This window comes from Verticillium dahliae, genomic scaffold, assembly GCF_000150675.1.
Source record: "Verticillium dahliae VdLs.17 supercont1.3 genomic scaffold, whole genome shotgun sequence".
NCBI lineage: Eukaryota > Fungi > Ascomycota > Sordariomycetes > Glomerellales > Plectosphaerellaceae > Verticillium > Verticillium dahliae.
This window is the reverse complement of record NW_009276940.1, coordinates 468,201-488,522: the sequence shown is the minus strand read 5'-3', so window position 1 is coordinate 488,522 and position 20,322 is coordinate 468,201. Positions and strand designations below refer to the sequence as shown.

Below are 20,322 nucleotides of genomic sequence, written 5' to 3'. Positions count from 1 at the left end.
CGGGTCCGAACGAGTCGGTTGAACATTTGGGGGTTGTTGAAAATAGACAAAGAAGTGGAACAGGCGTCGAGGTAAGTATTGGTACGATGTGAGAGAGGGGAGAGAAAGCAGGGCAAGATGATGGGTCAGGGGAGTGTCGAAGGCCGGGGTACGATTGATTCGCACAGACGGAGCTGGAGTCCAAGGGCGGGAGCGCAACGAATCTGAAGCCAGGAAATGGACGTACCTGAAAGCACCTTCAGCCGGGGTGTCATGGGTGCCATGATGGTTAGAGGCCCAATGGGGATTAGTGATGAGGCCGATTAGAGACCGCTGTACCCCTGCGCACCTGAAAAGTCGATGCGGGACGGGCGCTGGCTGTTGCGTGCCTGCAAGATTGCCCGGGTGGTTCGGGGGACGCTCGTCTACAGTCAGAGACCGGGGACGACGATATTGAGCTGCACTTGGTACCCTGCGGTGGCCTCGATTGAATTTGCTTCACACGAACTGCGCGTGGCACGTTGGCTGACCTGCGTGACGGGCAAGTCGGACTGACGATTGGAGACGGATAGAGATGAGAACCGATCAGTGACCCATTCGACTACTGAGAATAGGTTTCGCGGGATGCAGATGCGAGGGAATTCGGTAGCTGGGCGAATTTGGTGGCGTGCGTCTGCGGCCCACGTCGGCACGTCTGGAAGCAGGTGAGGCGCTGAGGCTGGGGCGTTCAGGCGATGACGATCAATGAATAGTTTAAAAACGAGCGTGTCGCCCTGGATCGGCGAGTCGGAGAAAACCTTTAAGAATAGTCGAGTCGCCTCTCTCGACCTTTTTTTCGCGATTGTGACACGATGGGAAGGGAGGACAAAGACGGCCAGTTATCGAGACCTGCTTGGACTTATCTTCCGACAAGTCTGCAGCAAGACGACGGGACGGACGTCGACTGGCAAGGTTCCTCTGTTGTAGTACTCCCCAAGTATTGCAGGACGAAGGAGCGCCTCTTGGACAGGCGAACACGGATTTGTTCGTGTTTGGTCGAAGAGAAGAGAGGAGCGTCCTCGATTCCTGCCAATCCGAGCAATATGGACAAGTCGGGCAAGTTGTCGCAGTCGTCTTGGAATCCAGTTCGGTATGAAAGGCAAAAAAAAAATTACGGGAAGGAAGAGTATGGAGAGGTCGGGAATGTTTGGATCTCGTGGTGACAAGATGGGTGATGGACGGAGGTGTTTTCGGGTGATCGGTTTCGCGTGACCGTGGAGATGGCGTTTGTGGACGTGTTCGTGGGCGATGTCCGTCAATGTCTATGGCAGCCAAAAAGGTGAGGCGTCTACACCCAGCTTGGTCGCTATCTGGTGTTGCGGGTGCTGGGTTTCCGTACCTCGCAAGTCGGTCGGTTGGTGTAGGACGAATTCACTTCACACAACCTGACGCAGCAAAACGCAGGAGCAAGCTTGCTCTCAATGTTCCGTTGGTGCTGGCAGGAAACAAGGGATTGGGAGGGGGAGGGGGTGGAAGGGGGAAAAAAAGAAGAACGCGTTGGCAAGAGAGAAGGTGGAGAGGGCCGCACGGTAGAGGCTGGAAAGAGGCTTGCAGCATACGTAGTGTGGTGTTAAGGCATGTCCGGGGAGCGGAAGGGATGGGAATGGGAGGTTTGGGGAGGAGTGCTCTGGGCCTGCCACTGCCTGGCTACCTGCTTGCCTGCCCACTCTGTCTCTCTCTCTGTCTGTCTGTCTGTCTGTCTACCTATCTGCCCCGGGGGCAGATGGGGGACAGGAGATGGGCGCGCTAGGGCCAAGGAGGCGCAGACGGAGGGGTGGGACGTGGATGACTGGGATTGACCAGAGGGAGGAACGGAGACCCAGGCGCATGCAGTAGGCGAGCGGGTCGATGATGCTGTAGTGCTCTCAGCGCTGTGGACACCCGCTGCCGCTGACGGGGGGGTGAGTGTGTGTCTGGAGGTATCTGCCAGGCATCAGGCTCGCAGTGCTAGGTACGGTGCCTTTTTCAGTGAGGTGAGGGTGGACACTCGGCACCACAGTGGGGGGGAGGGGGGGGGATCCGGCCTGGGTGAGCCGGGACGGACGTACACAGGGCAGAAACGAACAGACCACCTGAGGTGTGCGAGGTGAAAGGCACTGGAAAGACAGGGCACGCAGAAGAGCAACGATAGGCTTGCCGAGAGAGAGAGAGACACACACACACGACCATACAGATGCGAGAAGAGAAACAAGGGCAGAACGACAGTGGCATGAAGAAATCTCATGTCAGACCTCGCATCTCATCGATGCGGAATGGAAGGACGGCAGACACAAGAGAACGGAAGGCGGAGGTACTTTACTGGTACATGAGGTAGTCCGTTGCCAAGGGCGCCCTGTTTTCCTGGAGCGTGAACATCTTGCACACAGAGCGTGCGTTGTGGCCAGCTTGATACAACAGGAGAAGCATGCAATTGACTTTCTCTCCATCTCCATCCAAGGCATCGCGACTCGTTGCTGCGCTCACAACCCTCTCTTTTCCTTTTCCTTTAATTATTTTATTTTCAATGGTCTGTTAGTCTGCTACCATTTCAGGGGCTGGCCAGTTGCGGATCGTCGGGTCGCAAGTGAGAGCCGCAGATGGGACGTCTTGGTCAATGGGCGATCCCGCCTGATCTGATTCTGACAAGATCCAGCGACCAGGGGCCCATTGTGTGACATAGGCACATGGAATCCCCTCTGTATAGGCGGGAGTAACAATCCATGACCAGAACGCCCGGGCCGGTTGACGACCAGAGTCGGCATCATCTGCTCAAACATGCTACTCTCACGGTCCGAGTTGATTATGCGAATTCTTCCTTCTCTGGGACGTCGAGCTTCTGGGCTGACGGACAAGCACAAGCCTTCAAGCACAAGCCTTTTTTAAGAAGTCGTATTCAGATACCTCACGAAGCCCTTGATCGAGATGAGCCGCAGAGGGTGATCCCAGAGTAGGTAGGTAGGTACCTAAGGTAGCGGGGAGGGGGGGGTTGAAGTCGGGTTTACCCACTAAGACTGGTGCCTTTCGTGTTGAGGACAACTGTAAAAGGCAGAGAGCAGGCAGCGTCGCAGCCAATGAACCATCGATGTTGTCTATTATTCTGTCGCATTCGGGCTCAGCCTCTTGCTTTCCTCGTGTCGCGCAAGGTTCAAGTTCGTGTTCACTTGGTCTGGATACCCACCCGCCTCTAGGCAGCCGTGGCTACCCACAACCCATGTCGCTCCCATTGGCCGTGCCGGCCATCGGCCGCAGGTCCGGATTGCGAGATCTTCTTCATCAAGACACAGGTCAAGAGGAATGGAATGCAATGCATCTTGCCGTGGTCAAAGGATTGCATGACGAGAATGGGGGGCGAAGATGGGGCTCGGGAGAGCAAGACCCTCCGTGGCTACCTACCTACCTAGGTGCCTCACCTAACCTTTCCTTTCCCCAGACAGCACCAGTGATGAAGAACGAAAAGGAGGGAGGTACATGAAGGGTACATCCTTCCACGGAATATACGTACGGTGCTGATCTGCATCCAACGCGGGAAAGGGTCGTCAAGTTGAAGCCAAGGAATGTTCTTGGGGCAGTTACCGGGCACTTGCAAAAGAAGGTTTGATCGGGAATTGGCTGGTTTGCTGAGCAGGAGCGCCGCGCCACCCTACATGGTACCTCCCCCAAAAGGGCATCGCCCGGAAGAGCTAAGAAAGAACGACCACCGAACCAGTATCATGAACTTGGTCAGCATTGCCGGCCGGTCAGAATCCTACCTACCTAACTACCCACCTACTTGCATGTAGGTGCCTATCTAGGTAGGTAAGGTAAGGTAGCTGGTGGTGCACCCAGGCCTTCGAACATCACCCGGCATAGACACGGATCGGTAGCTTGGAATCGAGGGATAACACATATTGGCCGGCCTTGCCGACGCCATTTTTCGCCGTGGAGGTTCAGTGTCAGTATCGGTCATGTCATGCAATCCCGGTCGCGGCTCGAAGCGTCTTGGGCCCCAACTTCCCTTGAGGGATCCATCATCCACGATTCCACGACCGCCATGGTCAATCTTATCGACCAGCGACCTAGGTGCCACATCGCTCCGATCAGCCCGATGAACTGACAGGTACGGTCCCGGTACAGCAGCTGCCACTATTCATTTGGCCATGATGGGAGCATGTTGCGCTCGGCAAGCAGCGGAGCCCGAGGCACGCCGCCACGACACCGGCACTCGCGGGGTCTTTGCCCACCCGTCGACTCTACCTACATTGTTACCGCCAGTGTCAAGACTGCTGGTGGAGGTTGACATGTTCTCACAGTACAGTCACCACGTCCACACCCTGTCCGAACTAGGTACACTACATTCCTTGTTGAGATCGGACCATTATTGTGAGCATTGTGGACATTCTAGCGCCACATAGGCCCCTCTCCTTCTTTTCTTGCGTGCTCCGCGTTCTTGGCGACACTGCCCATCAGGATGCCGATTCTCAGAACCTGAGGAACAAGATTCAAGCAACACTTGCTGTCCAAACGCAATCAACGGAGATGAGAACGACCAAAGACAGAGTCAGAGTGTCCTCTTGGCTCTTTGACTCGGTCGCCAATCCGCCTGTCCAGCACAACACGCAGCGAAGAAAAAGTAAAACCCAGCTGAGCAGGGTCCCTTGAAGCCTCTGAACCCCCTATTAGCTCAGTCTCTCTCGTCGACTTGTTCAATCCGCCCCCATCAGCTGCCCGTCAGCGCAGAACCAACTCGCCCGAGTTTCCCATCCCTCAGCTTGGCCTCATCCGCATCCATTTTGCTAAAAACCGGTCCCCCTCCCACATTGCCGGAACAGCATTGGCCAGGCCCATACCCATCAGTGTCATTCTGGTACTGTGTACATGGAAAAGCCCTCGCTGGCAGGCCAGCTACACACAAAAGGGGTGGTACAGGATACCCCGCAAGGGCCCAGAGAATTAGAGCCCCTGGCGGAAATCTCGCGATCCACCACGTCGTGTGTGGCGCCCCTCGGCCAACTTTTCGCAACAAGAGCATGGCTGCTCCTCTCTTCCTAGTCGCGATGGCATGTCACGGTGCTAGCAGTGGAACCCTGTCCTTGCCTGGGCAAGGCCCTGCTACCAGTCGTGGGCAAGTCTTCGCCTTAGCCTCAATGTCTCACGGGCACACCGGCCGGCCGCTAGATCAGATCCCCATCCCAACGTCGCATTTGTCACCAGCTTTTTTCCAGCTTTTGCTGCTCAGCAGCCAAGATGCCTATCACCTTTGTAGTGGCTTGGTCTTGGCAGGAGACGACCACCTTATGGCGAAGCTCCCAGGGCCCCTTGCAGGCTGGTCAAAATTGACCGAAGGGTCGAACCGAGCGCCTCGCATCCTGCAACCAAAACTTGGATGGGAAATTGGGAACACCGCACTTTGCTGTGCTTATCACCAAGGCCTTTGACGCCGCAGCGGAAGAGGAAGCGCAGGATGTGTACCAGAGAGAGAGGGGTGGCCACCGCGCGTCCCTGACATCCGCAACCCCTGCAACCCCTTCTTGCCCCTGCAGCGGACAGAATACGCTTCGACCTCAGAGCTCGATGCAAATCGACTTTGATGAGCACTCACAGACTCACAGGCCTTGGCTGTAACACCCTGATGATTGGCATCATCGCCGAGCTGGTGGGCTTGCTGGGCGGCCTGGGCTACTGAACTCCGTTCCCGGCACTTCCCTCCAAAGCGAGCAACCCCAGAGGAAGTGCACTCGAGAGAGGCTGTGGCTTCATGTCGAATCGACCGAATCATCGTACCCGCAGCGCAGTGTGAATGTCTCAGCCATTGGCCAGACACTGGGATCTCCCCCACCACCACAACAAGCGACTACCGCTGATGGGGTCCTATCTCTTTCACGGTCGCATAAGGTGGAGGGAAGGTCGCAGGCTCCGTGTCTAGGTTTTCCCGTTCAATCAACAATCGGCGCGATGCTCGCAAGCTAGTCTGTTAGCTCGAGAATCCACCATCAAGCTTCAAGCTCAAGCTCTTCACATCTTTTCAATTTTTCCACGCCAGTCGCCTTTACGGCTACATTTCAGCGAGCCAGAGTGGCGATTCGTTTGGCTCTGTCAATCATCTGGTGAAGTACTCTGTTTCTTGTCACTACTGCCGCTTCAGTTTTTTTTGGTTTTTTTGGGTTTTTTATTGTGCTGCCCGTTTGAGACTTCGAAGGAAGCATCACGCGCGTCATGTTTTCTCGCTTTCTCGCTTTCGTATGTACATTCGCATCTGCGGTAGTGGACCATCTGGCGGCTGGCGCTTTTCTGGGCGCACAACCACAGTATGTCTGCCCTGGCCTCAAGCGAACGACGCAGGTGTCTGGTCCTCTTCCCTAAGCATGTATCTCCAGCACCTCATTATTAACCGTGCTTCATTGGCCAAGGATGCCTCCTGACAAATGACGTACTCGATGTCACTCCGGACGATCCGCGCGCACGCTATGGGCATAGCGCTCAGGGGTTGGGCCGCGCCACAATCACGGCTCCCGTTCCGTCTCATCTCTTCTTTGGGTCCCGAAGAACCTGGAAGCCAGCCCGCCCTGGTAGCAGGAACTCTGGTCTGATTGACAAGCAAGCAGGCCTTGTCTGCTTGGGCGAACTGTGTGACACGACGTGGCTGCCACGAGCGACTCATTTGTGTGGCTTTTTGGGGGATGGAAGCTCGCCGCTTCATTCGCTTGATAACAAGACCACATCAATAGCGGCTGGCAGTTTGCTTGTCAATGTCTCTCTTCTTCACCAAATGGGTGCTGCAACATGGTGATCGACAACGTGTAACGAGCCGGGCATACATGGTACGTGAGCTTCATTCGTCACCAGCAGCGCTCACTCCTTTCTTGTACCTCCTCAATGTGGCGGGCAGCTCGAAGAAGAGGCAGGCCATTCGTTGCACGTCCGAAAGTGCCTGTTCTCAATTCGCATCCTGCCCTGTCTCAAGTGCCGCCCTATCTGCGCCTGTGCCTGAATATTGAACAACGGCCCCTCGGGTACATCTGGCTTAGCCTTGGCTTGGCGGCAGTACTACTGGAAATAGCCATCCATGCAGGCCCGTCCTGCTGGCGAGTGACATGTTGAGAATGACTCAAGCTCCTCGATTGGCTTAGCTATCTATCAGTCGGTGCTTTTTGGTGTGTTGGCAAAGCTTTTACTGAACCAATCAACAAGCAATTGCTTCTCATGACAGGACATCAACGTGCCAGTTCACAGTTGACGTGCGGTCTATTGCTTTTTCAAGCTAACGTCGCAGTCGAATTGATTCTCAGCAGCTCTACTAGCGTGTAAGCTTGGACGCACACGGACCTGACATGCTGCTGTGATTCTTCTCCTCCCGGACCATCCGTTCAACGTCAATACTACCACTCCATCCGGCGCAAAATCTCCGGCCCGCGCGGTTGCGCCTCATCCAATGTCTTGGGATGGGCAGGCTGGGCCGTCCTCGCAAGGTCCGTCAGGCGCGAGCATTTCCGTCCAACGAATACATGCTCACGCGTTGCAGCGTCAACTGTTCGGTACGGTCCGCGCGAGACAACTGTTATAGTTCGCCGGTATTGTACAGTAGCTTGTGACTGGTGATGATGCGTCGGCCATGACACTGCGCTGGTGAAGTATATCTCGGTCATTATGCACCATTATCATTCGGGTCTTCCGACGGCATGCACGCGTTGGGTAGCCAGAAAGACAACCTGATGCATTCTCATCTCGTGATCGTCCTGTATCCATCTACACGAGCATCCGTGAAGCCTGGCGCAATGTTGCACAAACGTATACTTCTTGTCTGTAAGATAACCTGTTATCAGGGCATATTGAGAGCAAAAAAGCCTAGTGGCGGTAGTAGACTTGTCCTAAGCTTCCGGGGCCGACGATTGCCCGCTTGGTGCCGCGAAAGCTTGTGTTCGGGGCTTGTCTAGCCATAAACAACCGGCGGGCCATCTTCATCCATGGAAACCAGAGGATGAAGACTCTGCGCCGGTTTCATTCGCCTGACAAGAGTGGCCGCGGCCAGGCACAATGTGCCCTCCCAGCCCGGGAGGATTATTGCCGGCAATACACTCACCTCTTCTGCTACCCTGCAACCCAATCACGATGGCATGGCTAGGAAGTTGGGCGTCATGCGACAACGTCTGCGTCTCTTGTAAGGAGGAAATAGCGAACCATGGTCGACGGTATATTTGCAGCTCCTATGAAATAGCCACACGATGATCCTGACAGCTGTTTGGCTCCTTCCAGTCCGTCCACCCGCCCAGAACGCCTTGCTAACCTCACCAAAATACACTAGCCATGATAACTGACCTTTGACAGCCCCCGCGCCGCGGCGGTTACCGTTTCCGGATGTCGCGAGAACGCCTCACAAAAGACCACGGTGCACTATTCGGCCAAACTGGCCCACCTCTAGCCTCCATCCGGGCCACGAACGATGTTTTTTTCCAGACGTTGAGAGGAACAGAGAGAGAAAAAAAAATCACGCGGCGGCGCCGATGCTGCGCTTGTGGATCTGCAGACACCTTCCAAAGTCGAGCTTCTTGCCCTCGGTGGGCATGTGCTCGCCGCTGGCGATACACAGTACACGCATGCGCTCGTCGTACCTCAAGCCCGTGAGCAGCTTCGGCGTGATGAGGAAGTACTGGCTCGTGTGCTCGCGGCACGCAATCTCGACCATGCGCTCGTGCACCATGCGCTCGTTGCGCGGGTCCATGCCCTGGTTGATCTCGTCGACGACACGGAAGGGCGAGCGCGCCATGGACTGAAGCGCCATAAGGAAGAAAATGGTCGACACGGCGCGCTCGCCGCCGGATTGTCGGTGCTGGTCGAGCTTCTGCAGAGTTTCGCTTTGCCTGCCGTGAATTGTTAGAATCCCGCGCATACCAGTGGTCGCGTGATAAGATATTTGCGAGGGAAAGAAGCGTACCTGAACTTGACCATGATGTCTAGTGCCCACTGGTCAAAGTCTTCGTCTTTGTGAATGCGCACCTCGCCACCGCAGTTGATCTGCTCAAAGTTGTATGCGAACGCGTCGTTGATCTGCCTGACAAGCTCCTCAAGCTTCGGCTCCCATTTCTCGCGGAGCCTTGTGATCTGTCGCATCCGCTGGTCGCTCTTGCTCTGTGCTTCTTCCATCTCGCGACGGATCTTTTCAATGTCTTTGGCTCGCTTGTCGTAGTCACGCATGGCATTGGGGTTGGCGTGGAGCAGCTCGAGCTTGGCGCTCTCGGCCTTGATCTCGTTGTCGATATCCTCGAGCGTCTTGCCGGCAGCCATCTCAGTGAGGTAAACCTGTCGTGCAGCCGGATCTGCCGCTTGGACGCACATCTCCTGAACCTTGTCGTGAGCTTCTCTGGCCTCATACTTCGAAGACTGTTTCTCCCTCTCGACCTCAGCAATCTTCCTCTTCTCATGGTCCAACCTTTTCACGAGTGTTGTGTTCTTATCCTTGAGCCCTTCAAAGTCAGACCGTGCCTCAATCTCACGGATCTGGCCCTCGATGAGTGCTTGCTGGGCGTCGTGCATGTTTGCGATATTCTGCTGATACGTCAAGCCTGCACGAGCAGTCTCCAGTACAGCTTTATCGCATTGCACTTCAAGATCGATAATGACTGCGCGGCACGACTCCAGCTCGTCTTGCTTCTTAACGCCCAACTTCTTTTCATGTTCTGTTCGACATTAGCTCAGCTTGCCACGTCACGAATCTAGGTCACTCACCGAGCTTCGCTGGAATGGCTTGGTACTCGCTGAACTCCTTCTGGAGTACCTTTTTCTGTTCTTTCAGGTCCTCCTACACCGACATTAGCATTGGTACTTCAAGAAATTGAAGCTTGTTCTCTGACCGTCACTGCCAGGATGGACTCTCGCTGTGCGTGGTTCTCCTCGGCTTCCTTCTTGATGCTCGTGTTCTCCTCCCGAAGAACTGCCATGTTCTGCTTGACCTCGTCGAGGCGCCGTTGTAGCTCCTGCTTCTCGGCCAAATCCACTTCGTCTTTCCACCAACGGCCTGGCTGTATTTCGCGGGTTGTGTTGGAAACCGCCTTCAGGTCTCTTCGGCGTTTCACAGCATACAATTGATTACCGGTCGCCCAGTTTTGCACCTTGTCCTCCTGCATAAGAGCTTCGTATTGGGTCTCATTGACATCCTTGAGCCCGATACCTGCTAGATGAAGCTTCTTTTCGTTACAAAGCATTGCGAGGACCGGCTCGGGACCGCTCAACTGGTCGATCGCCCAGCAGTCAAAGCCCATGCGCTGGGCTTCCTCGGCGGGAAGCTTGTTGAACGACGAGAAGGAGCTGCGGCAGGTCCGGATGCTGACTGACAGCCCGAGCTTACCGTACAGTTGAGCGCTCAACTTCTTGTGGTCATCCACCGTCTGAGCGGTGAAGCACATGAAATCGTCAAGCTGCAGCATGGCTTGGATGTGGTCAGAATACCGTTTGTCCTTGACATTGCAGCAAAGCATGGGTGGCCCAAAGACTTCCTGCTGAAATTCTTCGCCATTTTCTCGTAGCCACTTCCAAGCTGCCGCAACGTCGGGGAAATGCTTCTCGAGGACCTTGAGTTGTTGTCCCTCTTGGGTATCCAGGTCAGAGAGATCCCGCGCCAGCGTGTTCTGCTCATCCCTGACCCGTCGGCCTCGCTCCTGGACATCGCGTATTCGCGTCTGTATCTGGCGATCCTCGGCCTCGAGCTCCCGAATCGAGTGTTCTTGGGCACGCTGAAAGGGGGGTTAAATTTTGTTCGGCAAGCAAGTGAGACGACACACTCACAATCTTCTGATTCCATTCTTTGGGGTCAAAATCAGACGGTTTGTTCTTCAGTCGCCGTTCCAGCTGACCGATCCTGGTCTTGATCAGGCCCAGCTCCCTCTTCTTCACATCGAAAACTTTCTTTTCGGCGTCTATCTTAGCCTGACACTGGGCCATCTCTTCCTGTGAGTTCTCACACGCATTCAGTGCTCGGTCTGCGGCCCCGTCCACGGCCCTGACTGCAGCGTGTCGGGCTTGGACGGCAGCAGCGACAGCAGCGTGATAGCGCTGTTTGCTGTTCACTGCTTCCAGGGCCGGGGCTGATTCGCTCTCCAGTTGCTGCAGGAGATGCCTGGCGTCTTTGTAGGCGCGCTCAGTCTCTCGGTATTTGGTACGCAGGAAGAGGTAGTGGGCGATCTTTCGGGCATCCCCCAAATCATCGATGCGTACCAGCGCCTCCTCTCTTTCTCGGAACCGGTCCACGTCCGCTTGCATGGCCTGCTGCCGGTTTTCGAGATTGGCTAGCGTCTCGGCGTGGGAGCCTGATCGCTGTTGAAGGTCCTTGTGGTCCTTGTGAAGTTCCTGTAGCTCCGTCTGCCACCTCAGCATTTGAGGGTCTGCTGCGGCCCTCAGGGTTTCGTGTAGCAAATCGACCGGCGTGCAACCGGCGAACTCGACGACCCGATCCTGGGGCAGGAATTGGCAAAGGTTGTCTACTTGGATACTGAGGTCCCTCATGAGGCCCTGGACGGCCTTGTGCGTCGCCTCCTTGCCGTTGAGTCGAAATCGGGAACTGTTGCGCTCACGGTCGATCTGGACCTGGACGACGTGGTTCCTCCGATCCTGCCGGCGCCTCTGGAGCTCAATCTCGATGGTGGCCGTGGCCTTTCCGTGCTTGACAAACTCTTTAACGCTACCTGCACGGCCTAGATGCTTGGGGCTGTACCCCAGGCCGAGGCAGATGGCGCAGACCAACGAGCTCTTGCCGGTACCGTTGGGACCGATGACCATGTTGAGGTTGGGGCCGGGGAAGAACTCGGCCTTCTCGTAGGTCACAAAGTTTTCCACCTTGACACGCCGAATAGCGCCAGGCTGGAAACCGTCCTCGTCGAAATCGGGCTTGGCGGCGCCATTTGTTCTGGAGGCTCGCTCGTTCTCTTGTTGTTCGCTGGTGTCGTCCCCGTCGCTATCTTCGGATTCGTATTCGGTGACTCTACGCCTCTGACGCCGAGGGGCTCCGTGTTCTTCCTCGTCGCTGTCTTCGCGTTCACGCCGGCTCCGTCGCCGTGAGGTGGCGTCGGACGCCATGGCGATGGTGGTCCTCGATCTCCCAAGGTAGTCGTCGGGGGAGATTGCGTTGGCAGCAACGGACGAGGGGCTCAGTCAGCAAACCGTGGAATGTCACGATCTCGCGAAGAGAGGTCGGATATCCTGGGTCTGAGGGATGGTGTTCGGCATGGGTAGGCTGTAAAGAGGCTTTCCGTGCCTAGTGTCATGTGCGACGCGATTGGACGCGTTGCCTCTTTGTCAGTTCGCGTCGGCTGAGGCACGTGGTGGGGCCCTCGAAGGTGTCGTCGAGGTGGTACAGCTTCTTGCTTACCTAAGTTTTTGGAGTGCAGACAAAGTACCTCGCCAAGCTTGCCAACGCTTGCCAACGCTTGCCAATGCTTGCCAACGCTTGCCAATGCTTGCCAATTGACCTGTGTGTCTTGTCTGTCTGACCAGAACGGGCAGGTGGAGCTAGGCCGATCTTCAGTGGACGTCAGTGCGCTGGTCAGTCGTCGGCGCGCAAGTGAATCCAACTTCATCCCTTCCATTGCTCGGCTCCAGCCTGACGTTGACACGTTGTCTGTCGTTTCTTCGGGCCTTCTCCAGGCCTCCAAACTCCGTTCACCTTTGCGATTATGGTTCTTCAGGTTTTCCCATCGCCTGCTTGCTGCTCAACACAAGTTCTTTATTTCATACATCGCTGTATCCGACGTTGGGGGATCGACCGTTAGCGATGACCTCGTTATTGTGTCCACCATCGGACGATCGAAAGTCCTTCTGATAGTCTGCGGATGGCATGAGCTCAAATACTAGTATTTCTTTATTAAGAACCCCAACATTCCAGAAACAACCACCCCCCCATTTCTGGTTCTACGTGGATATCAGACCTTGGCCTGCTTCCCGTGAGAAACCGCGCAATGTACACGGGAACCCCAGCCTTCAGTCTAGTATCTGCCGAACGATTAATGCCACGTTAACTGACGTATAACTACCTATTGTAGATGCTTGGAGGCAATATCAGCGCAAGATATACAGCGCAGGCACCCGGGTTCTCGTTCCTTCGGGCGGCTCCAGTGGTCGTAGGCAGCGATTTCCGATGATGAGCCACCAGTCCACACCATACCTAGAGTGCTCATTGATGTCCCATTTCGGTCACCATGACAGTCGTGAAAAGATGACCGAGAAGCCTGTGTGGTTAGAATCTGCTACGTAGTGACATGAGCATAAGGTGACATGAGCACAAGGCGTCTGTCGCGTCCAAAGCATCGCGCCTTGGTGGTGTGGTTGGCTCGGGTCACGTTGCTTCGCTCACATCACTAAAGAACCACATGCGTGAAAGTGGTGACAGGATCGAGCCAGAAAATAATGGAGGTTGGCAGCGATGCCGCGCATGAGAAGAAGGATGGAAGGAATGGCCAGAAAACGATGGAGGAGGCAGGGGTCTCGAAGCAAGCACGCTCCTGACAAGAAATTCACCGTGGAAGGCACCTCCTCCCTTCGGTCCTCCTGACATGACATGGAAGCATCGCCAACCCCGCTCAGCTGCATTCCTCAACGGCCGCCAAAACAGTCGCGTCAGCCTGTCTGCCCTCTCTTCTTCAGCTCTCTTCGCACCTCCTGCTCCGGCTGACCTACACTCGCTTGGTCCAGTTCCTCACCACTCCCGACGCACTTCTCTCCTTCAGCATCTTTGGCTATTCGGGACCACCTTCCAACTGCATCACCAAAAAAGCCTTCGTCCTCTTCGCCCTAACCGAACCGCATCGTATGGTCGGTTTTGTCCGTCACTCGCTGGGTTCGCGGTCGCACTCCTTCGTTGACTTCTATCTGCTTTCCACTGCATAACCTTTTGAGGTGCCTTCCAACACAGTTTCACAGGTACTCCCACCGACATGCTATAATCGCCTATACTGGTTCGCAGCATCATGTCGGAAGCCGGGCGTCTCAAGTCGTCCGCGGCCGTTCGGCCTCCTCTGGGCGACGCTACCTATCGGATCAACAACAACTTGCCCAACACCTCGGCCAAGTCGCCCAAGTCTCATGGCCCCGAAGCCAACGGTGCTCGAATCGACCCCGTCGTGTCACTCATTAATCCTGACATTGAGATGCCGGATGAACCTACTGTGTCCGAGCCGCATGCTCCTGACGGAGGCCACAACTGTGCTGCACCGCCTCCGGGACCGCAACCGCGTCATCCGCGAACGAGGGCCGTCCAAGAGACCGACCCTTCCAAGCGAGTCTCGCAAGCATCTACTGCCCCTTCGAGCAATCGAAGCAGCAATTGCAGCTACAAGACCCAGGTTGGGCCTTGGCAGCTGGGCAAGACTTTGGGGAAGGGGTCATCAGCACGCGTTCGACTATGCCGACACCGCCTCTCCGGAGAGCTCGCTGCCGTCAAGATTATTCCGAAGAAGACGGCATATCTGATTCAACACGGCAGCCTCGCCGCTCTCCACCAGTACGATGATAGTCTCCCGGACCGGATCGACGGCGAGATGCGTGTGCCAATGTCCATTGAGCGTGAAGTCGCCATTCTCAAGCTTGTTGACCACCCCAACGTCATGAAGGTGTATGATATTTGGGAGAATCGCTCTGAAATGTAAGTCGAATGGTGTGAGTCGATCAAGATGTGGCAAGCGTGGCTCACTCGTGCATAGCTATCTGGTGCTTGAATACGTCGACAAGGGTGACCTCTTCGACTACATCAATACCAATGGGCGTCTCAACGAAGAGGCGGCCATGTACTTTTTCCGACAGATCATGAGCGCCATGCAGCATTGCCACGCCTTCAACATCTGTCATCGCGACTTGAAACCCGAGAACATCCTGCTGAACGCCGAAAATCAGATCAAGATTGCAGACTTTGGCATGGCTGCCTTGCATCAATCTGAAGGCCACCGTCTTGAAACTGCATGTGGCAGTCCACACTATGCTGCGCCTGAGCTGTTGAAGAACAAGCACTACCGCGGAGACAGGGCTGACGTATGGTCGATGGGTGTTATTCTTTACGCCATCCTGGCTGCTCGACTGCCTTTCGACGACCCCGACATTCGCATCCTCCTTGCAAGGACCAAAAAAGGGATATACGAGATGCCCGAGTGTCTCAGCCCCGAAGCAAAGGACCTCATCTGTCGCATGCTCCAAGTCAATCCAGACATTCGAATCAGTCTCAAAGACATGTGGCGCCACCCTTTGATTCGCAAGTACGATTACCTTGACAATTTTGGCACCAAAGCTGGGCAGCCACGAAACATCCGTGAAGGTTTCGACTACACTCCTCTGAAGCCTCAGGAGGTCGACGACCATCTAGTGAGACAATTACGCTCGCTGTGGCATATGTTCTCCGAACATCAGATCAAGCTCATGCTTCTCGATTCATCGTAGGTCACCTCTTCTTGTCTAATATCAATCTGGAACAGGCAGGGTTCATGGGTACTGACAAGTCATGTCTAGGAAAAATGATCAAAAACTCTTCTACTGGCTGCTCCAGCAGTATCGACAGAAACAACTGGAAAACTTTCTTCCGGAAGTCTCCCAATCGCCGAGCGACTATCATCACCTTCACCAGCCAGCCTGGAAGAAGCGTGTGTCAACCTGCGAGTTCACCCAGCCGCGAGCTCACGGCCTAGGCAGAAGCATTTCCAAGTTTACTGTCATCTCCAATGTTCCTGACACCGACGTCGGCACGGTCAAGAGCTACGACCCGTACAACTCGAGTCGTCCCATGCGTGCGAATTCGCAAGTAAGCCATGCCAGAATTGTCGTGCACCGGAGAAATCAACCCAGCAAGAGCTATGCGCGAGAAGACACGTATACCTCCCAGATCACAAGGACGGGCACGCGCTCAACTGGTCGCCACACACGAGTCGACTCGCAGCGAACTGCTGTTAGCGGTCGCTTCCCGTCCTCACGAGGCTCCATGGGTTCAGTGGCGAGCAGTCGGCAGGGAGGATCTTATAGCCGCTCAGCTTCGCGGCGCAAACGCAGAGTCGACTTTTCCCAGGCCAGGAACCCATCGGTTGATCATCGCCGCGGGAAGCAGAGCGTTCGACGGGGAGCAATGAGCAACGCCAGTAACTCTCTAGCACCACGTCAGTCAGAATGGGCTTCTGAAAACGTCCTCAGTCCGCCGAAGCACCGCAAGGTTATGGACCGGCCACGACCGAAGCCAAGACTGAAGATAGTCAGGCCGCCTGATCCACATGCCATGGTCAATGAAGAGGTCCGCAATTTCTCAAACAGCATCGCAAAGGATTGCGATGATGCGTTCAACAGTTCAGCCATTGGATCTGATATTAGCGAGCTGCCGCTTGATGTGGGCTCGAATGGACGACGGGCCTCGACGCCCTTGTCTTTCACGACCACTGGAGCTCCTTCGGTCTTCACGCCCACTGCACCAACCATCACAAATCATCCTTGGGATTCGCGACCGTTGCCGCCACTGCCGCCTCAGACTCCGGGTTCTCCAACTCCACAGGTAGAGTCTTCCCAGCAAGGACGAGAGGACCAAGCAGGTGGCTTCAACAGGATTATTGAACAGGTCAATCGCCTTGCTCTACCAGTACTACTGCCCAAACACGACCGTAGAGTTGTTTCGGCCCCAACATACGACAAAGGTCATGAAAAGCTTGCTTCTATCAGTGAGAATGGGCGTGAAGTCCCTCCACAAATCCAACACGTGGACATTGAGAGATCACGCATCGTTTCTGCACCTCCTAGAACGCCTCGAGGTCGGGCAGATGCCGACGGACTGGATTACTTGTCTCGCGTGGGCGAAACGATTCGAGTCGTCAACTCTCCCACAGCAACAAGCCCCGTGCCTGCACCACTCAATGTACGAAAGAAGCATTCACATCAACCAGCTAGTGCGGTTGAAGGCGCCGGCCTGCGTCAAGTGTACATGCACGGCGCGATTCACGATGATGAACCTCCTGCGGGGCTGTCTGCGTCTCACATCAGTTCACATGGCGCGGATTCTGTACGGAAGAAAAAGTCTTGGTTCAAGCGATCTGCCAAGGAGGATGATCAGCGCGAGGCGAGCATCCGCACCAAGCAGACTTCTAGCTCCCGTGAAACGACCGACACAAGGCCATGTACTATGGCTACTCAGTCGACCATCGACTATAGCACTGAAGCGACGTCGCCGTCTCGCCACCATTCTGGACCACTCTCGCCGCCCCAGAAGAAGAAGTCGTTTGGACTATTGTTCTGGAAGAGCAACAAGGCAGAGAACCGCATGAGCATCGCTGGTAAGTTTTTTTTCGGTTGATCTTCATATGTCTCTCTCGGCCTTTTGTAGTCTGACCACGTTTCCAGGGCCTGATTACGAGGACTCGCCATCACCCGAATCTCGCAAGACGGGACGAAGCAAAGTCAGCCAACATGGGGACCAAAGCATCACGGAGTCAGACTCTGGGGTTAGAAAAATTGAGGTGCATCAGACATGGCTCGCACGCCTGTTTGGTGTGAAGCCGGCGACAAGCCACATGTGTCTTGTCGTGTCTCGCAAGCGTGCACGCCAAGAGCTCGCCATCCTGCTGAAGGACTGGCGGCGATATGGAATCCGCGACATCCAGGTGGATAAGGAGAGAAACGTTGTGTTCGCTCGCATTGGGTCGAAGAACTGTAAGTCAAAAAAGGACTCGCTGCTATTGCCCGTAACTCGGTGCTGACTAGACACTCCAGACCTGAACATCAAGGAAGTGTCTTTTGCCATGGAGATCATGACGGTCATCGAGCACGGCAAGCGAGGGTCCTTGAGCATTGTGCGTTTTACGCAGGAACGAGGGGCCGCCAGCAGCTTTCAGAAGGTTGTGGACACGATCAAGTCGGTATTTGGATCGCGTCACCTGCTGGTGACGGACAAGCGCAAGTCGAAGATGATGATCAAGACGCTGAATTCATGAGAGTGATGGGTAGGATTGCGCAAAAGTGGTTCAGCACATGTTGCATTGGCGACAGGCGATTGGCGTTGGCATTCATTATTGCGGAGGCGTCCTGGAAGAACAACTCGGCCAGAGGGATCTGGCTGACCATGGGTATTGTTTGCTGTTTCATGCTGGTCAGGATGGACAACCATTCCTTTTTATCATTCTCTCCTTTGTTCTGCTTCACTGAATTTTCTGTTTTGATATTCTTTCACAGGGTGGAGGGAGCGAGAGGAGGGCAAGCAGCAGGAGTGCCTGCTTGTCTGACAGTTAGGAAGATGCCTCCTGTCAGCTTGATAAGCGTCAGGGATAGATAATGAGTGGGAGTTGGATGTTCAAAGTCCTTGTACGACCTCTACTATTGCATTCTCTTTTACTTTTCGCCCACTCTTGTCTTCGCTGTCCAGACCATCACACTGTGTACAGAGTTGTTAGCAGAAACACACAAGCTTGTTACCTCAGCCTCAGCCGAGCCCGAGACTTTGGTCCCTCAGTAGGGTGGATGATGTGAAGTACCGGTACCTCGGCTTGCCGACGAGCCATGAATGACAGGAGAGCAATTGGCGAGTGAAAGCCAAGTTAGGCCCTGAGTGTCTCAAGCATTTGGCACCAAAAGTCCATTGACCTGCATGAGATGTGGTCCGTGCCGACGGCGCTTTACCTGATTTAACAGGCGTTTTTGGCCAAATACACGGTAGGGCCAGGTGGTTACATAATGAATGTACCGCGCTAGCAGGGGCCCTGTTCCATTTAGACCTTCCCTAAATAGGAAGGGATTTTTAACTTCGTGCCAATTGCTCAGAGCACCCTTTTGGTGCCAAAAAGATGCCACACTCCTGGCCTCCTCTCTAGCCCTGCAGTGATCATGTAAGCAATTCCAAGGGAACAACTTTAACCCGGCCGTCCAAAATCGAAACAGAACAAGGGTAAAAGAGGTACCTCCAAAATAGCACGCTAGTGCCGTTTTCAAGAAGTCACTCGATGCCAAATACATTTAACGCCAAATGCTCGAGACGATCAGGGCCTAATTAGCGGACCGAGGGGAAGGCAATCGTAGCGCCGATGGCCGTCTCAAAATGATGTGTGAGTTGACGGGGCGGTAAAGGTTGTTTAGCTGTTGACGGATAGAACCGGTTACTTGAGGTGAGGTTTCGGGGGGGGGGCCAACGATGTGGCGAGCCTCGGTTGCTCGGCCGGGGGGATGAGTGTACCTAAAAATGGAGGGGGGGGGGGTCGGCACAGCTTGTGGGAGTCACAGCTTGGATTTCAAGGTTCGCGATGTTTCATCTTATCATGGTGTAGTGTGCCAGCATTCAGTTCAATTGATGGTGTCGGCAGTGGATTCCGGTCTGCAGATCCGAGGTCGGCGTTCAGAAGTGACTTGCTGGTGGTAGGGGAGGATTGATCTTTTTTTTTTTTTTCTGTTCCCTCTCTGTTCGACGCTGAATCAGTTTTCTCACAATGCCCACGGGGAGGGCCCGCCAAACCGGCCGCGGGGAAGGCCGGCGGCGGTATGTGGAGACAGGCTTCGTTCGTCAGGTTGCGCTCGCAAGGGAGCTGGCTGGACCCGACAAGTGACAAGTGGCGAGAGAAGCGCATTACCTTGTCATGCCAGGCGAGCGAGGGAGTCAAAGTGAGCAGTGAGCAGCCATGACCGCATTGACGACAATGACACATGCTGTCCGACACGGTTCACGGGTCAACATGGCATCGGTCGGCTACTCTACTGCTACCCCACACTTTCACGAGCACTCGGGCGGGCTGGCCCAATTGTCACGGGCTGATTGACATAGTTCCCCAGGCCCGGCTCAGGCAGCTAACGTCACAAGGGAGGCCGTAAACGTCAGTGTTGCCGGCAGAGGTGCACATCCATACACCCGAACCAGCCCGACGAGTGCCGAGCCGGGGGGAGGGTGCCCATGTCGTTGTTGGGTGAGGGCGAGGAGGCTTGGGAGGGTAGCTACCGACCAAGATAGAGGTGCAGCCTGGGGCAATGGGCGAAAGCTGCTTCGGAAGAGATCCCGAGGTGGATCGAGGTACCGAGGAATTGTATGGGACGCCCGGCGGCGCGCTTTGTACCCACCCACCGAGAGCGCGCGCGCTGCGGCCCCTCCTCAATCGCCTACCTAGGTACCTTAGGTAGGTACGTAGGTACCCTTCTTGCCTTCACCTCTCAGATCAGTGCCTTCCTGGGGCAAAGGCAAGCGCATCGTCGCTGCTGCCGCCTTATCGCCGTGGACCCTTCCGTCATCGGTCGGTCGTCCCTGCCCTCAGCGTGCCCTCTGCCGAAGCTCAAAGAGTCAATCCCGTCTTCTTCCTTCCCCTCCTCCCCTCTTCTTGCCTTATTATTTCTTGGATCCAACCTCCTACCCATCCATACCAGTCTGGTTGTGGA

General features: G+C 55.2%; 2 protein-coding genes across 2 annotated transcripts; one reads left to right on the top strand and one right to left on the bottom strand.

The window, feature by feature from the left end:
• Positions 1-8,458: 8,458 nt before the first annotated feature.
• On the bottom strand, positions 8,459-12,039 carry VDAG_01776 (uncharacterized protein; the record flags this gene model as incomplete). The annotated part of the gene is made up of 5 exons (XM_009657805.1): positions 8,459-8,831; positions 8,906-9,647; positions 9,697-9,769; positions 9,822-10,700; positions 10,753-12,039. The coding sequence occupies 5 exons, from the start codon at positions 12,037-12,039 to the stop codon at positions 8,459-8,461; spliced, it is 3,354 nt and encodes a 1,117-aa protein (XP_009656100.1).
• A 1,886-nt stretch (positions 12,040-13,925) lies between these two features.
• VDAG_01775 (BR serine/threonine-protein kinase) lies at positions 13,926-18,388 on the top strand (the record flags this gene model as incomplete). The annotated part of the gene is made up of 5 exons (XM_009657804.1): positions 13,926-14,599; positions 14,658-15,380; positions 15,454-17,249; positions 17,317-17,625; positions 17,686-18,388. The coding sequence occupies 5 exons, from the start codon at positions 13,926-13,928 to the stop codon at positions 17,904-17,906; spliced, it is 3,723 nt and encodes a 1,240-aa protein (XP_009656099.1). The 3' UTR covers positions 17,907-18,388.
• Positions 18,389-20,322: the final 1,934 nt, after the last annotated feature.